General features: G+C 37.8%; 1 protein-coding gene across 2 annotated transcripts in view; it reads left to right on the forward strand.

Moving 5' to 3' along the window:
- The first annotated feature begins 3,239 nt into the window (after positions 1-3,239).
- LOC131380909 (putative uncharacterized protein encoded by LINC00269) overlaps positions 3,240-19,491 on the forward strand; it is a 57,778-nt gene continuing 41,526 nt past the window's right edge. For both annotated transcript variants that reach the window (XM_058426106.1, XM_058426105.1), the window contains exons 1-2: positions 3,240-3,382; positions 3,576-3,688. In XM_058426106.1, the coding sequence (XP_058282089.1) occupies positions 3,376-3,382; positions 3,576-3,688 (120 nt within the window). In that variant the 5' untranslated portion in view covers positions 3,240-3,375. The remainder of the gene's footprint in view (positions 3,383-3,575; positions 3,689-19,491) is intronic.

Here is a 19,491-nt window from a genome sequence, read left to right on the forward strand (position 1 = left end):
ATCTGTTAACCAGCTGGGTTCACTTAGGCCTAGTTGACTTTTTTAGAGGAATTATTCTGTAATTGGAAATTTCTATGCCCCTTACATTTTAGATGATTGAAGGACTTGGTAGGTTTATTCTGCCTTGTGATCTTTAGGTGCTTTTTATGTATCTATCACATAGAATCACAGACTTGAAAAAGACTTGAGTGAGGTCAGCAAGCTACTGCATGCAGCCAAATCTGTCTTGCCACCTGCCTGTTTTGTAAAATAATATTTTATTAGAACACAGAAATGCTCATTCATTTATGTATTATCTGTGGGTGCTTTTACATTAAAGTGGCAGAATTGAGCAGTTGGGACAGAGATTATATGTCATGCAAAGCCTAAAACAGTTATTTTTCTCCCTCGGCAGAAAAAGTTCATTGACCCCCACCTAATCCCACTTCCTCATTTTGCAGATGAGGAAACTGACTCCTAGAGGGACTGACCAGACCAAGGTCACACCACTAACAGAAAATCGAGGTTAAAGCATGATTAACACATGTTTTGAGAAATGAGGATGGTGAATATCAGACCACTGACAAGCTGTGTTCTAACAGCAAAATGAAGAGAAAAAAATATATTCTATAACTTGATTTACCAAAGACGAAAAAAAAAAAACTGGCTTGATGGATTTACTTCTCCCCTGAATAGATCGGTTGTCTTTATGTCATGCAGATAGGGCCGAAGCAGGACTTCAGTCAAATGACATCACAATTTTATGCAGCTAGGTGGCTGTTTTCCAAAGAATAGCAGAATATTTGTTGGTCAGCCTCCTGTGTCTCAGTATTATATTCCTCAAAAGTTGAATTATTGATGGTAAGTCAGAGAAGACACTTTGGTAATTGCTGAAATCTTCACTGTATTAAGACTAACTGTCCCTGTGTTCTGCTGTGGCACCAGCTGACAGTGATGAAATCTATAGAAGTAGGGCACATTTCCATAACATGAATATTCAGGGTTGGTGATGCAAGAATTATTATTAAACCACTGGGAAGGAACACATTCTCATTATTTGATTGAATACTAAATGCTGCCTTTTAAAAATAATTCAGTATGAATACTTTGATAATGAGGAAAGAGAGATGCTTGGAAAAAAAAGCTCGTACTTTTTTTTTTCTCTGGTATATAAGAACGAAATTAAATTAAGTTTAAAATATATAGCACGTCTACAGGAACTATTTTGGAACCATTAGCTATATTTCTTCTAAACCTGTCTTACATATATTGAAGTACAATGTAATAGAAGCCTGAATAGAGTTTGATGTAAATGATTTATATAAAAATAAATTATGTAAAGAAGCATGCTTCGGCATAAAGACCCCTGAAAATAAATAAAATGCCTATTACAAATAACAACTTGAAAAAAACTTTAAAAAACCCAGTATTTGTTAGATGTTAGATGTGTTTGCTACAGTTCTGAGTTGGATGTGTTTGCTGCATTTCTGTAAATGACACAGTTTATATTTTTCAAGGACCCCTGGCACCTCTAAGAATCCTGGGTATTCCTCACAACTGAGTGTACTTCATATATGATGATAGTTCAGACGGCTGAAGTGCCATCATATATGAAGTACATCCAGTTCCTCATAGCCAAGATGTTATGCATAGGAAATAGAAAAGAAAGGAAAATGATTTGATTCTTTCATCCATCAAACATGAATCAAGCCTCTGCTACATGCCAGACAGTGCACAAGGCTCTGGTCCTACACAAATTAAATAAACAGGGTCCTTGTCCTCTAAAAACTGATGATCTAAAGGAGGGTGCAGGCAAGTAAACAGAGATTTTCAACAGAAAATTGTATGTATTCTGTAATAGAGGTAAGCTCAGGTGCCATTGTGGAAAATTTCTCTACTTTTTGCTAGTTTCTCATCATTTCTTCTAGCTCTTCTCCCCTAATCAGTTTAGGTGGGGTTGTCCCTTAGGCCCAGATTGGGTTTGTACCCTTTTGCATTTCTCTTCCTACCTCCTCCCCCTTCCTTGAGTGTGTTAACTCCACCCTTGATTTACTAACTGGGTTGTGCTTCCTTGACTGCCCTCCCAAAGATGGCCATCCCTTGTTAGTGCCTTGAGTTTTCATTTCATCCTTCTCCTCATTCTCTTCTCTCTTACAAAAATGAAGCCACTGAATGCCCAATTACTGAGGTTCATGCTTTCACTAGTAAATCAAATAGATACTGTGTTAACCCATCTGCTAGGTGTTCCTATTTGTTATCACAACTGTACGTAGGCGTCTATGTAGCAATTTTATTTTAAATGAAAATTCTTGCATACTACAAATCCTTTATTTAAAAAGATAGAGGGGTACAAGGCTGAAATTTCAGACATTGTCCCTGGAAGCTCCCTCTGGTTGCACTATTTAGGTAAAAAACAAATGAACAAGAGACTAGGTGAGGCAAAGTCAGTGAGAGACTGGAACAGAAGTTACAGACAATTCTTTTTAGCACAACAGCCACTCATCCCATATTTATTCTTCCCATATTTCTTAAAAGGACATCTGCTCTGTGTGGCGCATGGCAGTGGGATGTATTGGGAAGAATCTGGATTTTGGAATCATACTGTGTTCAAATCGGAGACTCAGCTGTTGCAAAAATAAAAATGCATGTGCAAACACCTAACACACTGCTTGGCTTCAGATTTGTGATCAATACATGTGTTTCTTCATTATTTTATTTCTTTCCTTCACTAAGAGAGATAATAAGCAGTAATCATTTACACATATCTGAGAAAAGAAGCTTTGGAGAGAGAGCAACGAGTGTTTCTGGAACTGACCTCCACACAGAGTAAATTCAGAAATCAGCAGATCTACATTATTTATTCAAAGACAGAACTGCATTGTAATCACTTTCCTGGATGCATGGGGTGAATGAGTGACAGCGAATACCTCAGTCATTGTGAGATGGCAACCTGAAGTGGGTGCATCTGAGCGAAAGGGCAGAGACCTCCCCAAAGGTCAAACAGAAGCAAGGCAGCAGGCAGCATTGCAGGGGAGGCAACTGCTGGGAAAGACACAGCAAGGAGGAGCTATTATGGGATGTCTCTCTGTGAGGTAGGGAGTGACTGTATATATGTTTTGACACATCAGATCCTCTTCACCAAAGAGCCACTCTGGAAATTCTTGTTTTGACTTCATTCTTTAAGATTTTAAAAAGCAGTACCCTGAAGCTGTTTTCTTTGTTTTACTTTGCTTTAATGACTTAACAGCATTACAACATGGGTTTAAGTGCAAGAGAGTTTAGAAAACCTTTAGAAAAATAAATCAAGCAAAGTTCAAAAGAAAACACGAATCTTATGCTAATTTTACCTGCAGGACTCAGGGCAGAAGTGGCCAAGCTTTTTAGCAGAACGCACTGATGAAAGGTATTGTGTGGTTGTGGCGGAGACAGTGGGAGGATGAAGTGAATCAGAAACTGTTGTTCTGTCTGGGATGAGGGGAAAATATCTGAAACTACTCCTTCATTGAGCAGAGGGCCAAGGATAGAACCCCAAAGAACCAAACTAAACTCAATCATAGCAAAGCATCCTCTTTCTCTTTGTTTCTGCTGCCACACAGAAGAGATGAGGTGGGGGTGGTCCATGAAGATGAATGACTGCTTCCCAAGACACTGTGGTGAGGAGGCTGTGGAAAGATGGCAGCAGCAGACTGTGGAGAGAAGTCAATTCACTGTGAGTGGTCAGACAATACCTGAACCAAGAAGACACATGGGACAACCTCTTGGGAACAGAAAGTTCAGAAAAGGGCTAAGAAATAGGATGGAGATAGGGATACTCAATGATCTAGTCATAGGATCAAAATGGGAATGCAATTAGGAAGTAGAAGGCCTGAGATAGACAGCAGCCGCTGGGATTGGAAGCAATTTTAGGATGATTTCCCAAAGGGTAGAGATGTTCCAATAATAGCTTGATGATAAATTTTGTATTTTATCAGGGCAGCTTGGCACTTCCCCGGGTAATCCATTCTCAGAGTTTCTGTTCAATCAAAAACTGTAGCTTCTTTGGTTTAAGAGTTTCCTGAGTCTGTCTCAGGGCAATAACGCCTTCTGGGTTAACTGGAGACTTCATCAGAGCCAGATGGGAGCTAACTCCAAAGAGTCATCATGATAACTGCTGTTGATCAGCTTCTTTATTTCCAGGCATCACATAGAATTTAGGTTGGGACTCCCTTTCTGTCTAACTGAGGGATGGAAATCATAATTGCATATTTAATTTTGTCATTAGAAATGATAATAAACTCATTGCCATTATACCACATGGTTTAAAAAATAATCTGTAGGAGCATTTGTTTCTTGTTATTCAATGTAACCAGCCTTATTAAAGACCCTGTATCAACAGTGTTGTTTTGTTTTGTGGCATAATTAAAATCATATTTCTGACTTGTGTAAAAGTATACACACATGCAAAGTTGTCATATTTTTGGTATAAATACAGTGATAGAATATATGGGACTTTTGATAACTTACTGGTTTTTAAATGACAGAATTCATTTTTTTTTTGCATCCTGAATCAGAGTCGTGATTTGCTAAGTCTAGTATTAAAAAATAACTCATTCATCCAGAGCTGGAAGAGGTCAGTGAGACGGATAAGAACATTTCCTCAGTTTACATTCCTGGAGTGTGTCTATGTGCAATGGAGGAAGCATGGGGAAGCCCAGTAAGGAGAAGATAGACTAGGAGAGGGATGAAATGGGCTGCTGTTAAAGGCCAAATGCATCTGTGACTTCTATTACTGAGGAAATGCAGTATTTCAGAACTCTTTTTAAGGAGAGGACTATCTGGATCCACCAGGGCTACCTTATTCCTAAAGATCCGCTCTGTCCTGCTGCTGGGTACCATTTGCCTTCTAGTGAACTGCTCACTCAGGTAGAGTTCAATACTCTACGAAGAAGAGTTGTCTTAATAGAAAGAATGACTGTTTGGAATGACTTTGGGTCTCATTGGAGTGTGAGATCATGTGCCATGCCCTTCAGCACATTCTTGCCAATTGGCAGTGGATGAAAATTTCTCCTCTGATTGGTCCTTGAAATTTCCTAGGACAGGCATAGCATCCCAGGTGAATAGGATTATTGGCATCAGTGACTTCATTTTACTTCTTATATTAGTTTACCAGGATTGCCATAACAAAATATTGTGACTGGGTGGCTCAATCAAGAAAAATTTATTTTCTCACAGTTCTGGAGGCTGGATGTCATCCAAGTTCAAGGTGCCTGCAGGTTTGGTTTCTAGTGAGGCTTCTCTCCTTGGTCTGCAGATGGCTGCCTTCTTGCTGTGTCCTCACACAGCCTTTTCTCTGTGTGCCAGCACCCCTGTGTCCCTTCCTTTTCTTTTAAGGATACCAGTCCTCTTGGATTAGGGCCCTACCTGATGACCTTATTTATCCTTAATTACCTCTTTAAAGGCTTCTTCTCTAAATACAGTTGCACTGGGGGTTAGGGCTTCAACATATAACTTTTGGAGGGCACAATTCAGTCCAAAACACTACTCATACAGCTTCTGTTGGTAGAGAACATCAACGGAAATGTAGCATGAGCAAAAAATGAACCTGATATTTTTGAGGCACTGAGATTTTAGGGTTGCTTGTTAATGCAGCACAACCCCGTCTACTCAGATTAATAATCATGGCTTGTATTTACTCTGAGTTGAGCAGCAACATATGGTCTTGTTTAACGAGACGGGTCTTTTGGTAGGTCCTGCACTCCTATGCACCTGCATATAATCAGGTATACCACATTCCCTCAGAAAGGATGCTTGAGAATCCTTTCAGGTGAGAGGTGCCAAGTGAAATTGCATCAATGTTTGACTATTATTTATTGAGAACCCATTGTGCCAGACTCTAGAGATACAGTGGTAAATAAGACAAAATCTCCACCACACTCCTCATAGCTCAAAGGAAGAGAGATATTAAACAAATAAACCTGCAGATTAGTGTTTACTTCATTACAATTTATGTAAGTGCTGATAAAATACTATATTTTATTTTTTCTCGTCAATTTTAGCTTCAAAGAGGACTGTTTGCTCATAAATGAAGCCTGGTATATCTAGAAATTAGGTGCCAGTACTCCATGGACACAGGCAGAGACTGAAAGAGTAGTATCCTAAGCAGGATGGCTGAAATTGTGTCAGCTCTTTGCAGACTGGTTTGGGAGTCATCAGCACGTAGATGATAACTGAAGTTATAGGGATGGTTGAGATCATCCATGTTGGGTGAGAATAAGGTTGGGTGTGAAAAAAGGGAAACCACAGTATGAGACTGAGAACATCAATATTTAAAGAACAGGTAGAGAATGAGGTTCATTCAAAGTGAGTGGAAACAGAACCCCTTGGGAGGTAAGAAGAAAGTAAAAAAAGTAGTACTACAGAAGCCAAGTGAAGAGATCATTTTCAGGAGTAGGAGAGGGTGGACAGACCTGTCAAGGATTAAGCAACAGAACAAAAATGCACACACGGGATTTAACAACAAAGGGGTTATTGATGACTTTAATGAAAGTGGTGAAGGTAGAAACAGACCCAGTGAGTTGAGGCATGAATGGGAGTTGAAGAAATACCTGTGGGGATGTCTACAGTTTTTCTAAAATATGTGGTTGTAGTTATTTTAAGAGTATAATTGGATTTTTTTTTAACACAAAAAGGATAAATGCTTGAGGGGATGAATACTGCATTTACCCTGATGTGATTATTACCCCTTGTATGCCTGTGTCAAAATATCTTACGTACCTTATAAACATATACACCTACTATGTACCCACAACAATTAAAACTAAAAATATTTTTTAATATGTCTGTAAAGGAGAGGAGTAAAGCAGAGTCAGTTGGGAAGAAATGAAAATGAGAAAATTAAGGGTGAGTTTTTACATTTTAAGATAGGAGAAACAAATATGAATTCTGATGAGAAGGTGCAGGAGAATAGGAGTTGAAGATGAGAGAAAGAGTACATAATTCATAGAAGTGGGTCCTGAGATAACAGGAACAGAGGAGAAAAAGGGAGTTTAGTCAGGAAGGACTTCTCTTCCATGGTTAGAGTAGGGAAGGCTGAGATGATGGCTGGGGAGGAAATTTACAGATCTGTAGTGGGAAAGTGAAGACATTTACATCTGATGGTGTGGTGATCTTTAATGCTATTTCCAGCTCGTTCTGGTTTTTTCTTCAGGGCATTTTGGGATTGCACTTCCCTCTCTTCATGGAGTGGTTATGAGACTTACTTTGGTCACTCAAATGTGGGCAACATCTTCTAGGTTGAAGCCTTTAGAGCCACTGGGTGATCTGCCACACTCTCCTTTTTCCTTTGCCAAAATGATTAACAGTGTTCCAAATGGTGACTTCTTGATTAGCCAGGATCTTGAGTGCAAACAGTACAGAGCAGACCCAGCTGATCCACAATCGACATGTAGCACGAGTGGAAAATAAACCTTGATTTTGTTTTTGAGCCACTGAGATTTTAGCATTGCTTGTTAATGCAGCATAACCTAGTCTATCCTAACCATAACTGTGGCTTGTGTTTTCTCTGACAACTCAGAAAGGAAATCCTTCTAAGCTGAACTCTAGAGTGAAATTATTATTTATTTTAAAGACAATCTAGCTTATCAATCACACTCACCAATTTTACACAATTGGTTGAAAACAGAAAAAAATGACTGACATGTTCATTTATGTCAGGATTTTAGTTTTTTTCCACGTATAAGCAGTAATGACTCACAGTTATAACAGTACAGAATACCTTTCTTAAAATATGCAGAATAGACATGCTGTGTTGAGCAGTTTTTAAAAAGTAAAGGATAAGCACATCATTGACAAAGGAAACCTTTCTTTCTAAAAATCTGCTTTAAAATATTCCCTTTTTAACTTGCCATAGAATAAAAAGATAAGAGCATAATTTGGAGAAATACATAAAGTGAGGAGAGAGTGTGTGGGCTCCTGAAGACATCAAGAATTGCTCTTCTACCAAAATATCAAGGCAGAGTTGGGAATTTCAGAACACAGAGGAAGAAAGTAGACCAGATTTTGATCCATGATAAAAATATGTGAAAGCTAGTGGTTTTACTAAATCTTTTAAACAGATAAGTAGTGTCCATGCTAAAACAACTCCAATACATAGGGTCTGCAGCAGTTGTATCTCGCTCTCTCTCTTTCTCTTTCTCTTTCTCTCTCTCTCTCTTTCTCTTTCTCCCTCTCTCTATCTCTCTATCAAAAGCCTAGACAGTTCTGAACACAAACCTTATAACTTGATTTGCTACGAGGCTGTTTGGGTTTTGTTTCACTTCAATTTAGCATTTAAAAAAATTCCTGAGTGAAAGGCTTTTAGAGAGGAAGAAGGAACAATTCTTTCTCCTTAAGCACAATTTTCACTCAGAATCATGTTTGTATGTGTTTAGTTGCTCTGTTTTTTTAAATGGAGAAAAAAAGAAATTTCTTATATTCTTTTAATTTTTTCTTGAGATGAAATTCCAGGCAAATATGTTGCTACCCCCTAGGGCCTCAGTGCTGATTTGGGATGAATTTAGGTAGAATCAGAGGCCCTTACTGAAGCTGGAATTCATAACAAAATTCACAAAAAACAGGAGTACATAGGCAAGTAAGTTTATCTGAGAAGAAATATATTCTATTTTAATTAACTTGGAAATATCTTATGTAGCTTCAAGAATTATGGAAAATGATGATGAACCTCAATAGAGGATGGAAATGCCAGGGTGTTGGGCTTGTGTTTCAGCGAGGCCACTGGCATTTGTCTCATCTAGCCTTTAGTGGAGCTTCAGAATATTAAAGATAGAAACAGGATCGGGCAGGTTGGCTCATGCCTGTAATCCCAGCACTTTGGGAGGCTGAGGTGGGTGGATCACTTGAGGTCAGAAGTTCGAGACCAGCCTAGCCAGCATGGTGAAACCTTGTCTCTACTGAAAATACAAAAATTAGGCAGACGTGGTGGCATGTGCCTGTAGTCCCAGCTCTTGTGAGGCTGAGGCAGGAGAATGGCTTGAACTTGGGAGGAGGAGGTTGTAGTGAGCCGAGATCATGCCATTGCACTCCAGCCTGGGTGACAGAGTGAGACTCTGTCTCAAAAAAAAAAAAAAAGAAACACACAAAAAAATAAATGGATCATCAAGCAACAGAAAACTCCGCTCAAACTATCTTAAACAATATGGAAAGTTGTTGGCACCCCATATCTGTAGGTCTAGAGGTACTATGGACTGGAGAATTGCTCTACTCTGCTTTTCCCCATACATTTGGTTCACCCTCAGGCTGTAAGCAAGATGATAGCCTCATTTCTCACCATTATGATCACCCAGGAAAACATCCCAAGGAAGAGGATATACTGTTGTACCTTGGTCATGTGACACCCTGAATCAATAATCGAAGCTAGGAAAATGGAATGTTCTGTGTAGTTTGAGCCATACAGAGCAACTCCAGGACTGAGGCATTTAAGATCTTTGTGGAAGGACTACCTGACAGAAAGGAGGAAGGAGTGTACGGGTATTGGTTGCAGTCAGGCAACAACAGTATCTGTAACACTGGTTTGTATAATTAATGTAGCCTCAGTTACTTTCTCTGCCCATTGTCAATTTTGCTACAGGGAATTTAAAGTGTTATCTTAGCAGCTGAATTCTGATAGAGAGTCAAGTCAGCGACATAATTGGGGTCTCTCAGACAGACTAGTATATATGTGTATAAATGTGCTTAATTTTATTACTAAGGGCCACATTCCTCAGTCCTCCCTTCTGTAAAGAAAGTTACAAAGCACTCAAAGTTATTTGCTTCAAAGGGGACTTTTATAAGGAGTTAATAACATTTCATTTCAGAGTCTGCACTGCAGGGCATTTGATTATAAGGAGATCTTCACATTAATCCAAAACTCTTTCTTGGCTTTCTAACTCTGTCATTAAAAGCATCTCTTCATGGGTTCATTTACCTCCATTGATAGTGATCTTGCTCCATGCATCTATGGACCTACTGGTGCCTCACTGTGGAAAGGAAATGCTGTAGAGAATGCAGTGCTACCCCTCTTTCCCTTTTGTAACCATTCCCATATACACACAATGCTTTTTCTTATTGGGAATGAATGAATTAAAAGCATCACAAGACCAGTGGGATCTATTTTATTTGAGGCACAGCTATGTTGCCTTGTCCTTTTTCTATTGTTTTCACTAAGGCCACCCTTTTTACACCCACCAAGACTTGACATTCATATACTTCACCTGGAATATAATGTCCCTGGCATTTATGAGAAGTCCATATGGATCACACACACCTTGGTCATTGCTTCACATCTTCTCAGTCTTACCTTGGATTCCAGCCATGGTCATGGAGAACAATTCTGCACAGATGTCCATCTTTATCTTGCCAGAGCCTCTTTACTGGCATGAATTTTGCATCTCTTTCTTTCTGCTTTGGAGCTTCTGAGTCCATGGTGCAGACACCTGGGGATCCACTTGTCATTCATTCACGTGGGGGAGAATTAATGCCCCTAGTAAGCAGTTTTAGGATTCACTCTAAACAACTCCTTAAATGTTCTGGCAGAATTGAGCATCAGTTGCTGTAGTATTGGTGATATAGTTTGGATGTTTGTCCCCTCTAAATCTCATGTTGAAATGTGATCCCTGGTGTTTGAGTTGGGGTCTAGTGGGAGGTGTGTTGGTCATGGGGGCAGATCCCTCATGAATAGTTTGGTTCTCTCCTCATGATGATAGATGAATTCTTACTCTTAATGGAGTGAGTTCACGTGACAGCTTGTTGTTAAAAGAGCCTGGAACTTCCTCCCTCTTTCTCTTGCTCTATCGCTTGCCATGTGACACACCTGCTTCCCCTTCAGCTTTTGCCATGAATAAAAGCTTCCTGAGACCCTCATCAGAAGCAGATGCTGGTGCCGTGCTTTTTGTACAGCCTGCAGAACTGTGAGCCAGAAATAAATCTCTTTTCTTTATAAATTACTGAGTCTCAAGTATTCTTTTATAGCAATGCAAAACAGACTAATATAGCTGGCCAACTCAATAAAACGTTTTTAAAAAATAGATTAAAAATTGGGGCATAACTTATAGAAAAGCTTATACATCTTAAACATACAGCTTTATGAATTTTTACATATATATACATACATCCATGTAGCCACCACCAAGATCAAGGTATATACTATTTTGAGCACCTCACAAGTCTACCTTGTGCCCTCTTTGTTTTTGAATTTTATGTATACTGTTTTGGGCCTGATTTCCTGCATTTAATATTATTCTGGAGGGTTCACTTATATTGTTGCAAGTGTTAGTGGCTGTTTTTTTCACCGTTGTGTAGTATTCCAAATTTAACCACCCGTGAATCATTCTTATATTGGTTTTCCCTTCTTTCCCATTTTAATCTCTCTGGATCTTCATTCCATTTCATTGGAATTAGATTCCAAATACACTACCTGTAACCATTTCTCCTGCTTTCCCGACATCCCTCTTCCAGGTCCTTAGTGCTCCAGGTTTATTGTTGAGAGTTAGGAGATAGTCATTCTCTCATTTAGCTTGGCTCTTTACTTGATATTTGACCCTAAAAAAGCCATTTCCTCACTGAAGGGTTCAAGTTTCCTCAGCCATAATATATGAGGATCTTTGAGATGCATTCTAGTCTTAAATTTCTGAAATTCAGATCTGAAATTTGTAAGGGTTTTTTTTTTTTTTTTTTGAGGGGGAAGATGATACTCAACAAACCGAAATAAATGGTGGAATTTCATGCACAAGAAACCATAGGTGAGGGGTAATGTTTTTATATAGATACGTCTTGGTGCTCTAAAATCTCACCATCTTAGTGGTTGTCGACCTTGTGCCTTCTCCTGAGCTGAGGCAGACTCATCTTCCGCAGAGCAGTCACTGCATGGAGGTCAGCACTTCAGAATGAGGGGCAGCTTGGAAGGAGGCAAGGATCCTGGAGTGGAAGAGCAGTCAATAAGCTATAGGAAATGAAACTGTTTTATTTCATAGCCACTCTTTTCTCAGGACAACTGAAACTATGAACCATTTCTGAGATGATTTCTGTGACAAAAATGTATCTGAAATAAGACATACATTTTATGAGGGTGGCTTATAATAAAACTCACCTGAGATTGTGGGAGAAAGAAACTTTGATGCGTGACCACACCTTCCCACTCATTCTATGATATTTATTTCACATTAGATCAGCTAAACCTTTTCTAAGTAACTACCATAAATTGCACAGCCATTATGGTAATTGATTTCATATTTCACTTGTGGATGTCACCAGGTTTGCCCTTACTCCATGACATTGCTTCCATGGTAACTACTGCATTTTAAATGATAAGAAACATGAAGAATAGAAAAGATCAATTATTAATATATAATGCCAATTAACATATAAATGTTTGAGGTTTATACCTCAAATATTTGAAAAAAGGTGAAGCACAATTTTTCAAAAGTAAAAAAAATAGTCTAACAATTATGGTTAGATATTGGTGAATGGTGCACATACTGGTGTTAAATAAATCTGCACTGTGGTGCACATATCATTTGGCCATGCCAAACTTTAGGCCTTTATGTAAATAAACAAATGTGAAAGACTTAATCATGCAATCATCCTTACTAAATTATGTATTATAGTACCTAGATCCCTCCTGCCCCTCTTCTCTAATCTTTCTGTCATTTCATTCTTTATTGGCATTTTTTATCATAAGGGAAGGAAGAGAAGGTAATATTAAAATGATTATATTTTGCTTCTCAACAACTCTGTCTTTGAGAACACATTAATTACTTCGTTCATTTGTTGAGCATATTCCAAAAACTAATGCTCTTTGCTGTTCCTCAATCAGGCACAGCTTAAAAACTTGTGGGCTCAATGTTCCTTTTATCTGGAAAGCTCTCCCCCAGATAGCTTTATGTATTACTCATAATTTCTTTAATGTCTTTGCTCAAATGTCACCTTCTTAGAGAGATCTTCTCTGCCAGCCTTTATAAACAGTAACCCTTGCTCCCAACCTGCACACCCTCTGCCCTAACTACATTATACTCCATATTTCTTATCACCATGTAACAAAGCACACATTAATGAATTAATTAATTCACTCGTTCATTCCACATCTTCCCACTAAAATAAGACCAATGAGGCTTATGTACAGAGAATTTGCCTGCTGTCTTCTCACTGGTATGTTTTGTTTTTAGAATAATAGTACCTGGTATTTAATAGGAGAGCGGTAACTATTTTTTGAATGACTAAATGAATTTAAGAGTGAACAGGACAGACTCTGTTCCTACCTTCAGGGATCTTATATTCTGGGGATCGATAGTTAATAGACAAGCTTCTGAACAAAAAATTTTAATAAAAATTATATTTAACAAAATTATAATGGAAAGTATATACCATAGTCACTTAATCCAGTCTGCTGGGTGTCAGAGAAGATTTGTTGAGAGATTGGCATTAAGCTGAGGCCAGAGGAAGAGTAAGAACAGTAACGGAATGCTCCAGGAAATGGAATAAACTGGTCAGATTGGACGGACTGAGAAGCACATTGCTATGCTATTCTGTTTAGAGCAGAATATAATTTCTGCCATATTTTATGTGACTAGTTCAGTGTTTAAAAAACTAAATCTGTATGTTCTTGGGTGAAGTGTGCCCTCTCCAGTTACTTCCACGTTTCCCCACTGCTGGTTATATTATACTCCACAGGATCTACATATTAAATTTACCTTCCTGGCTTTCTGGACCCTATAGGTGTGTGAATGAGCAACCTCTGGTTTAGAGCATTCCAAGGAGTCAGAGATTTCCTGGAATTTTCCCTTTGGGAAGGGTGTATGCTCAGCCTGGTGTCCTGGAAGCCTTAGTGTGGATCAAAATAATTGATCTACTACTATTATTTTATGATTTCAAGATATATCCGATAAGTAGTCATATTTTGGACTTCTGTATAATTCAGAGTAATTTTGTTTTTCAGTGAATGCTGTATTAGTAGGAGGTGGAAATATGCATCAAAATGACAAAACCATACTCTTCATAAAATGTGACATTTTAAATGATCATATGTGCAAAGGGATTATATTTTCTTCCCTGTTAATTTCTGGGTGTGGAGAATGCAGAGGTGGGGATGAGCAAGGCTTGTGATATACCTCATACCAACACTCTGTGCTCACCTTCATCAGACCCTGGCCTTGCAATTCCCAATCACACATACTTCTGGTTTGTGGGTAGTTGGGCAACATGGTCTAGAAGTCAGGAGTGGAGTACAGACCCTGGAGCCAGACTCCTGGGACTTGAAATCTGGCTTCTCCAGTTACCAGCTGTATAACTATGGGAAGTTACTAAACTTCTTTGTGCTTTATTTCCCTCCTCTATAAAATGGGACTATAATAGTACCTCCTCTGTGGTTTGTTATGAGGATTAAATATAAGTTAATTTATGTAAAGCACTTAGAACAGTGTTTGGTATTCAGCAATTTCACGATAAATTTTAAGCACAGTCACTATTATAATTATTATAGAATATCCAATAAAATCCTGGAAGACATTTTCTGGACAAAAGATACATGGTACTGATTGTTCATTTTGCTCTCAGGAAGAAGATAAATATAGAACAATAATCTAATGACTGACAAATAAAAACATTATTAAAGCTGATGTCATTTAACTTAATAAAATGGCTGTCAATTTATGAAATCTGATAGAGAAAACATGTGACATTTTTCAATATGCTAATGGAAACATTTTTGCAAAATTTGTCTGTCTTAAGATTTTACAAGTAACTTCTTTTAGACAAAAATATCTAGCAGCCCAAAAATACTTCACAGAAGCAATTTGGTTATAACCTTAAATGGAGAATCCCGAAGTTAAATAATGTATCTGTGTACAAAGTTCTCAAATACGCTTCATAAAGATTGGGTTGCTGGAGTCTTGACTGTTCTACTTACTGAGCTCTGGTAGCATCGAATTGTGTGATGGGGCTCCTTGGCTGTGGCCTATCCTTCTTAGCATATAGCATTTCACCCCACACACAACATAAACAGTGTTCACAGGTACACACTCTCTGCTTCAGGTCTCAAACTATGGGATTTTAGAACAAAGGCTTCATGTATATGTGTCAATGTAGACATGGAACCTAAAGATTATGGCTACTACTTTTTAGACTGTGGTATTAGTTTCATATCTAGAAAATGCCAAGTCAGTATTTGAATTTTTAAATCCAGACTCTAAAATGTTTCTTTTTCATAACTGCTGATAAAGGAGAAGAGAGTAGTTAAAACATTTAAAAATTGAAATTAATATGCATTTGTAGAAAATCAAACAATACAAACATGAGCTGTTCCCCCACTCTGACCCCAGTCTCACTCTTCAGAAGGAACCTATGTTAATGATCATAAATATCCTTCTAGACTTTTTCTAAGCATAAACAAACACATGAACATATATGCTTGTTGGTTTCTATTTATCACAAAAATGAAATTATACTGTACACTTATAACTTGTTTTCCATTTACTTAAAACTACATGCTGGATAACATTCCATGGCAGTACACATAGTTTAACCTCATTCCTTTTAATTGCTACTTAGTATTATATGATTTGTGCAATAATTTATTCAGTCATCTCCCTTTTTGTAAATCACAATTCAGATTATTTCCAATTTTGCTATTAGAAACAAAGTTCAAGTGAACATCCTTGTCTGAAAGCTGGTGCAAATATTTCTATAGGGTACATATCTAGAGTTGAGTTACTGGGTACATGACATATGAATTCAAAATTTTGAGACATATCGCCCAAATCTCTTTCTAAAACATTATCTTGATTGTTTCTACTATCATATATGAAATTCTGTTCTTGCCACATTTTTATCAACTGGACATTATCAATCTTGAAAAATATTTTCAGAATAGGTGATCCATGGCATGTGACTGTTTAAAGTTACATCTATTTTACTATTAAGGAGGTGAACCTTTTTCTTTTGTGAGTTGTTGGTTTATATCTTTCCTTCACATTTCTTTTTATCTTTTCTTATGGTAATCCAAAAGCATCTTATATATTTGTATTTATCAGTTAAGCATGCAAGTCTTTTTTTGTAATCTGTCAGTTGAAGAGTAATTTAACTTCTTACGGTTTTCCGAGTCCATTGTCTCAAGAGTGTGCTACTACGTAGTAAAATAACAAAATTGAGAGGCAGGGCTAAGAAGAAGGAGAAATATACAATATAGATAACCCATATGTTGCACAACAAATTTTAAATAGACACAAGCTGATTGTATCTATTTAACATCAAATTAGCTGGTCAGCTTAGCTAATTTAGTAAAATATGAGATAATCACAAGATATAAATTTTTACTTAACTGGAATGAGAACTCTTAAAGGTTAGGGGCAGTCCTTCTCCTGTTTGTATTATTAGCGATTAGCAAAGTATTTGTGAAATTTGTTGAATAAAAAGAAAACCAGGCAAATCAATGGACTTTTGTTAAAAAAACATAGCAAGTCATTCTTTTAATGATTTTTGAACATCAGTAGCTGATATCATACTCATGCAACCAATATGGTATTTTAGGCCTATAGCAATTCTTAGGTAGATGCAGTTTTGCTGTTTTTGCCAGTTTTAGTGAAGATATTTTCCCACATAACTTGTGACATAACTTTGTAAATTATCTAAGTATAACTGACTACTTTTCTACCAGTATCTTACATTAATATTTAGAATTGTCATTTAAAAATCATTATATTTTAAATGCAAACATTCACATGGAATTTGAGGTAACTTCTTACCAAATGGACAGAGCTCTCTTATTGACCTATTTTCTTCCTCTTGAGAAATCCTTGACATAGAGAAATGATCATTCAAGTGCCTAAGGAATGTCGTGAAGGCATTACCACACTAGAGAAAGCCCCATTTTCTTTAAAAAGTGGGCAATTTTGTTATTCCAGGGTTCACTTTCAGTTCCTTTCACCTCATGACTTACGACATGTCCTCAAAGGATGTTAGTGACTGTCCTTGAACCTCAAATTTATAGACAGGCTTCTCTTTTTAATTTTTCTTAGAAAGAGCGCTAGAAAAAGCCTATAGTAAGCTAGTTTAATTGTTGAAAATTTGGAAAAATTGTTGGATTCACATTAACCACTTCAAAAGTAAAGTCAGGTAGACACAACTGTGCTATTATCCCTGTGACATTGAGCTTAGCTCATAAATGCCTGAAAGCGAATTAATTTATTCTGCTCCTTCAAAAACATCTACTGAGCATCTACTATATGCCAGGTGGTGGGCTAGATTCTAGAGATTAAAGATAATTAAGACATAACCCTGCTCTCCAGGGTCTCCCAGTCTAAAGTAATCATTGCTTTACATTTTCATTAATGGCAAACAACATTTTCAAGCCAATGCAAGAATAAACACAGATTCAGCTTAGGACATCGTCAGTTTTTGCACATTCACTGCAACAGGACAGTGCTGTATAGAAAGAACAGAAATCTGAAATTAGATTGAATTTTAGAAATCTGAAATTAGATTGGAGCAGGTGCTGGGAAGAAATCCAGCATAGGAGGCTGAATTGATATCTAGAATCTCTGTCAATACGTAGGCAAACAGTCCTCTCTGGAGGCTTCAAAACAGTAATTAGAATATGCAGTAAGAGAGAATTCAGCATCAATAATCTCAGATGTCAAGGCAGGCAGGCAGTTGGTATCTAAGGAGTTTGCCAGTAAATCTTCAAGTATGCAAGGCATGGCTTCAGAGCTGGATTTTGGGGGAAATTTAAATGCGGGGTTGGTGGAAAGGGAAAAGAATGGAAAGTGTGTAGCAGGTTTCTAGTTCTAAGAGTATTATTAAAGTAGCTATTTAGTCATAGAACAAGGCAGAAATCTGGTCAAGCAAACTGGAGCATATAGACCTCTAGGGGGAGCCCAAGGCTCTTTTCTATTCTTGCACCCTCCACATCCCCCTGCACTTCTCGCTCCCGTACCCAAGTACAGGTTTCACCGTAAGAAGGAATGTTGTCAATACCTAATTTATTGAGAGTTTTTAGCATGAAGCGTTGTTGAATTTTGTCAAAAGCCTTTTCTGCATCTATTGAGATAATCATGTGGTTTTTGTCTTTGGTTCTGTTTATATGCTGGATTACATTTATTGATTTGCGTATGTTGAACCAGCCTTGCATCCCAGGGATGAAGCCCACTTGATCATGGTGTATAAGCTTTTTGATGTGCTGCTGGATTCGGTTTGCCAGTATTTTATTGAGGATTTTTGCATCAATGTTCATCAAGGATATTGGTCTAAAATTCTCTTTTTTGGTTGTGTCTCTGCCTGGCTTTGGTATCAGGATGATGCTGGCTTCATAAAATGTGTTAGGAAGGATTCCCTCTTTTTCTATCGATTGGAATAGTTTCAGAAGGAATGGTACCAGTTCCTCCTTGTACCTCTGGTAGAATTCAGCTGTGAATCCATCAGGTCCTGGACTCTTTTTGGTTGGTAAGCTATTGATTATTGCCACAATTTCAGAACCTGTTATTGGTCTATTCAGAGATTCGACTTCTTCCTGATTTAGTCTTGGGAGGGTGTATTTGTCGAGGAATTTATCCATTTCTTCTAGATTTTCTAGTTTATTTGCATAGAGGTGTTTGTAGTATTCTCTGATGGTAGATTGTATTTCTGTGGGATCGGTGGTGATATCCCCTTTTTCATTTTTTATTGCATCTATTTGATTCTTCTCTCTTTTCTTCTTTATTAGTCTTGCTAGCGGTCTATCAATTTTGTTGATCTTCTCAAAAAACCAGCTCCTGGATTCATTAATTTTTTGAAGGGTTTTTTGTGTCTCTATTTCCTTCAGTTCTGCTCTGATTTTAGTTATCTCAAAATAATAAGAGCTATATACGACAAACCCACAGCCAATATCATACTGAATGGGCAAAAACTGGAAGCATTCCCTTTGAAAACTGGCACAAGACAGGGATGCCCTCTCTCACCACTCCTATTCAACATAGTGCTGGAAGTTCTGGCCAGAGCAATCAGGCAGGAGAAGGAAATAAAGGGTATTCAATTAGGAAAAGAGGAAGTCAAACTGTCCCTGTTTGCAGATGACATGATTGTATATCTAGAAAATCCCATTGTCTCAGCCCAAAATCTCCTTAAGCTGATTAGCAACTTCAGCAAAGTCTCAGGATACAAAATCAATGTACAAAAATCACAAGCATTCTTGTACACCAATCACAGACAAACAGAGAGCCAAATCATGAGTGAACTCCCATTCACAATTGCTTCAAAGAGAATCAAATACCTAGGAATCCAACTTACAAGGGATGTGAAGGACCTCTTCAAGGAGAACTACAAACCACTGCTCAATGAAATCAAAGAGGATACAAACAAATGGAAGAACATTCCATGCTCATGGGTTGGAAGAATCAATATCGTGAAAATGGCCATACTGCCCAAGGTAATTTATAGATTCAATGCCATCCCCATCAAGCTACCAATGACTTTCTTCACAGAATTGGAAAAAACTACTTTAAAGTTCATATGGAACCAAAAAAGAGCCCGCAT

The sequence above is a fragment of the Hylobates moloch genome, unplaced genomic scaffold (genome assembly GCF_009828535.3).
Source record: "Hylobates moloch isolate HMO894 unplaced genomic scaffold, HMol_V3 SCAFFOLD_1, whole genome shotgun sequence".
NCBI classification, from domain to species: domain Eukaryota; kingdom Metazoa; phylum Chordata; class Mammalia; order Primates; family Hylobatidae; genus Hylobates; species Hylobates moloch.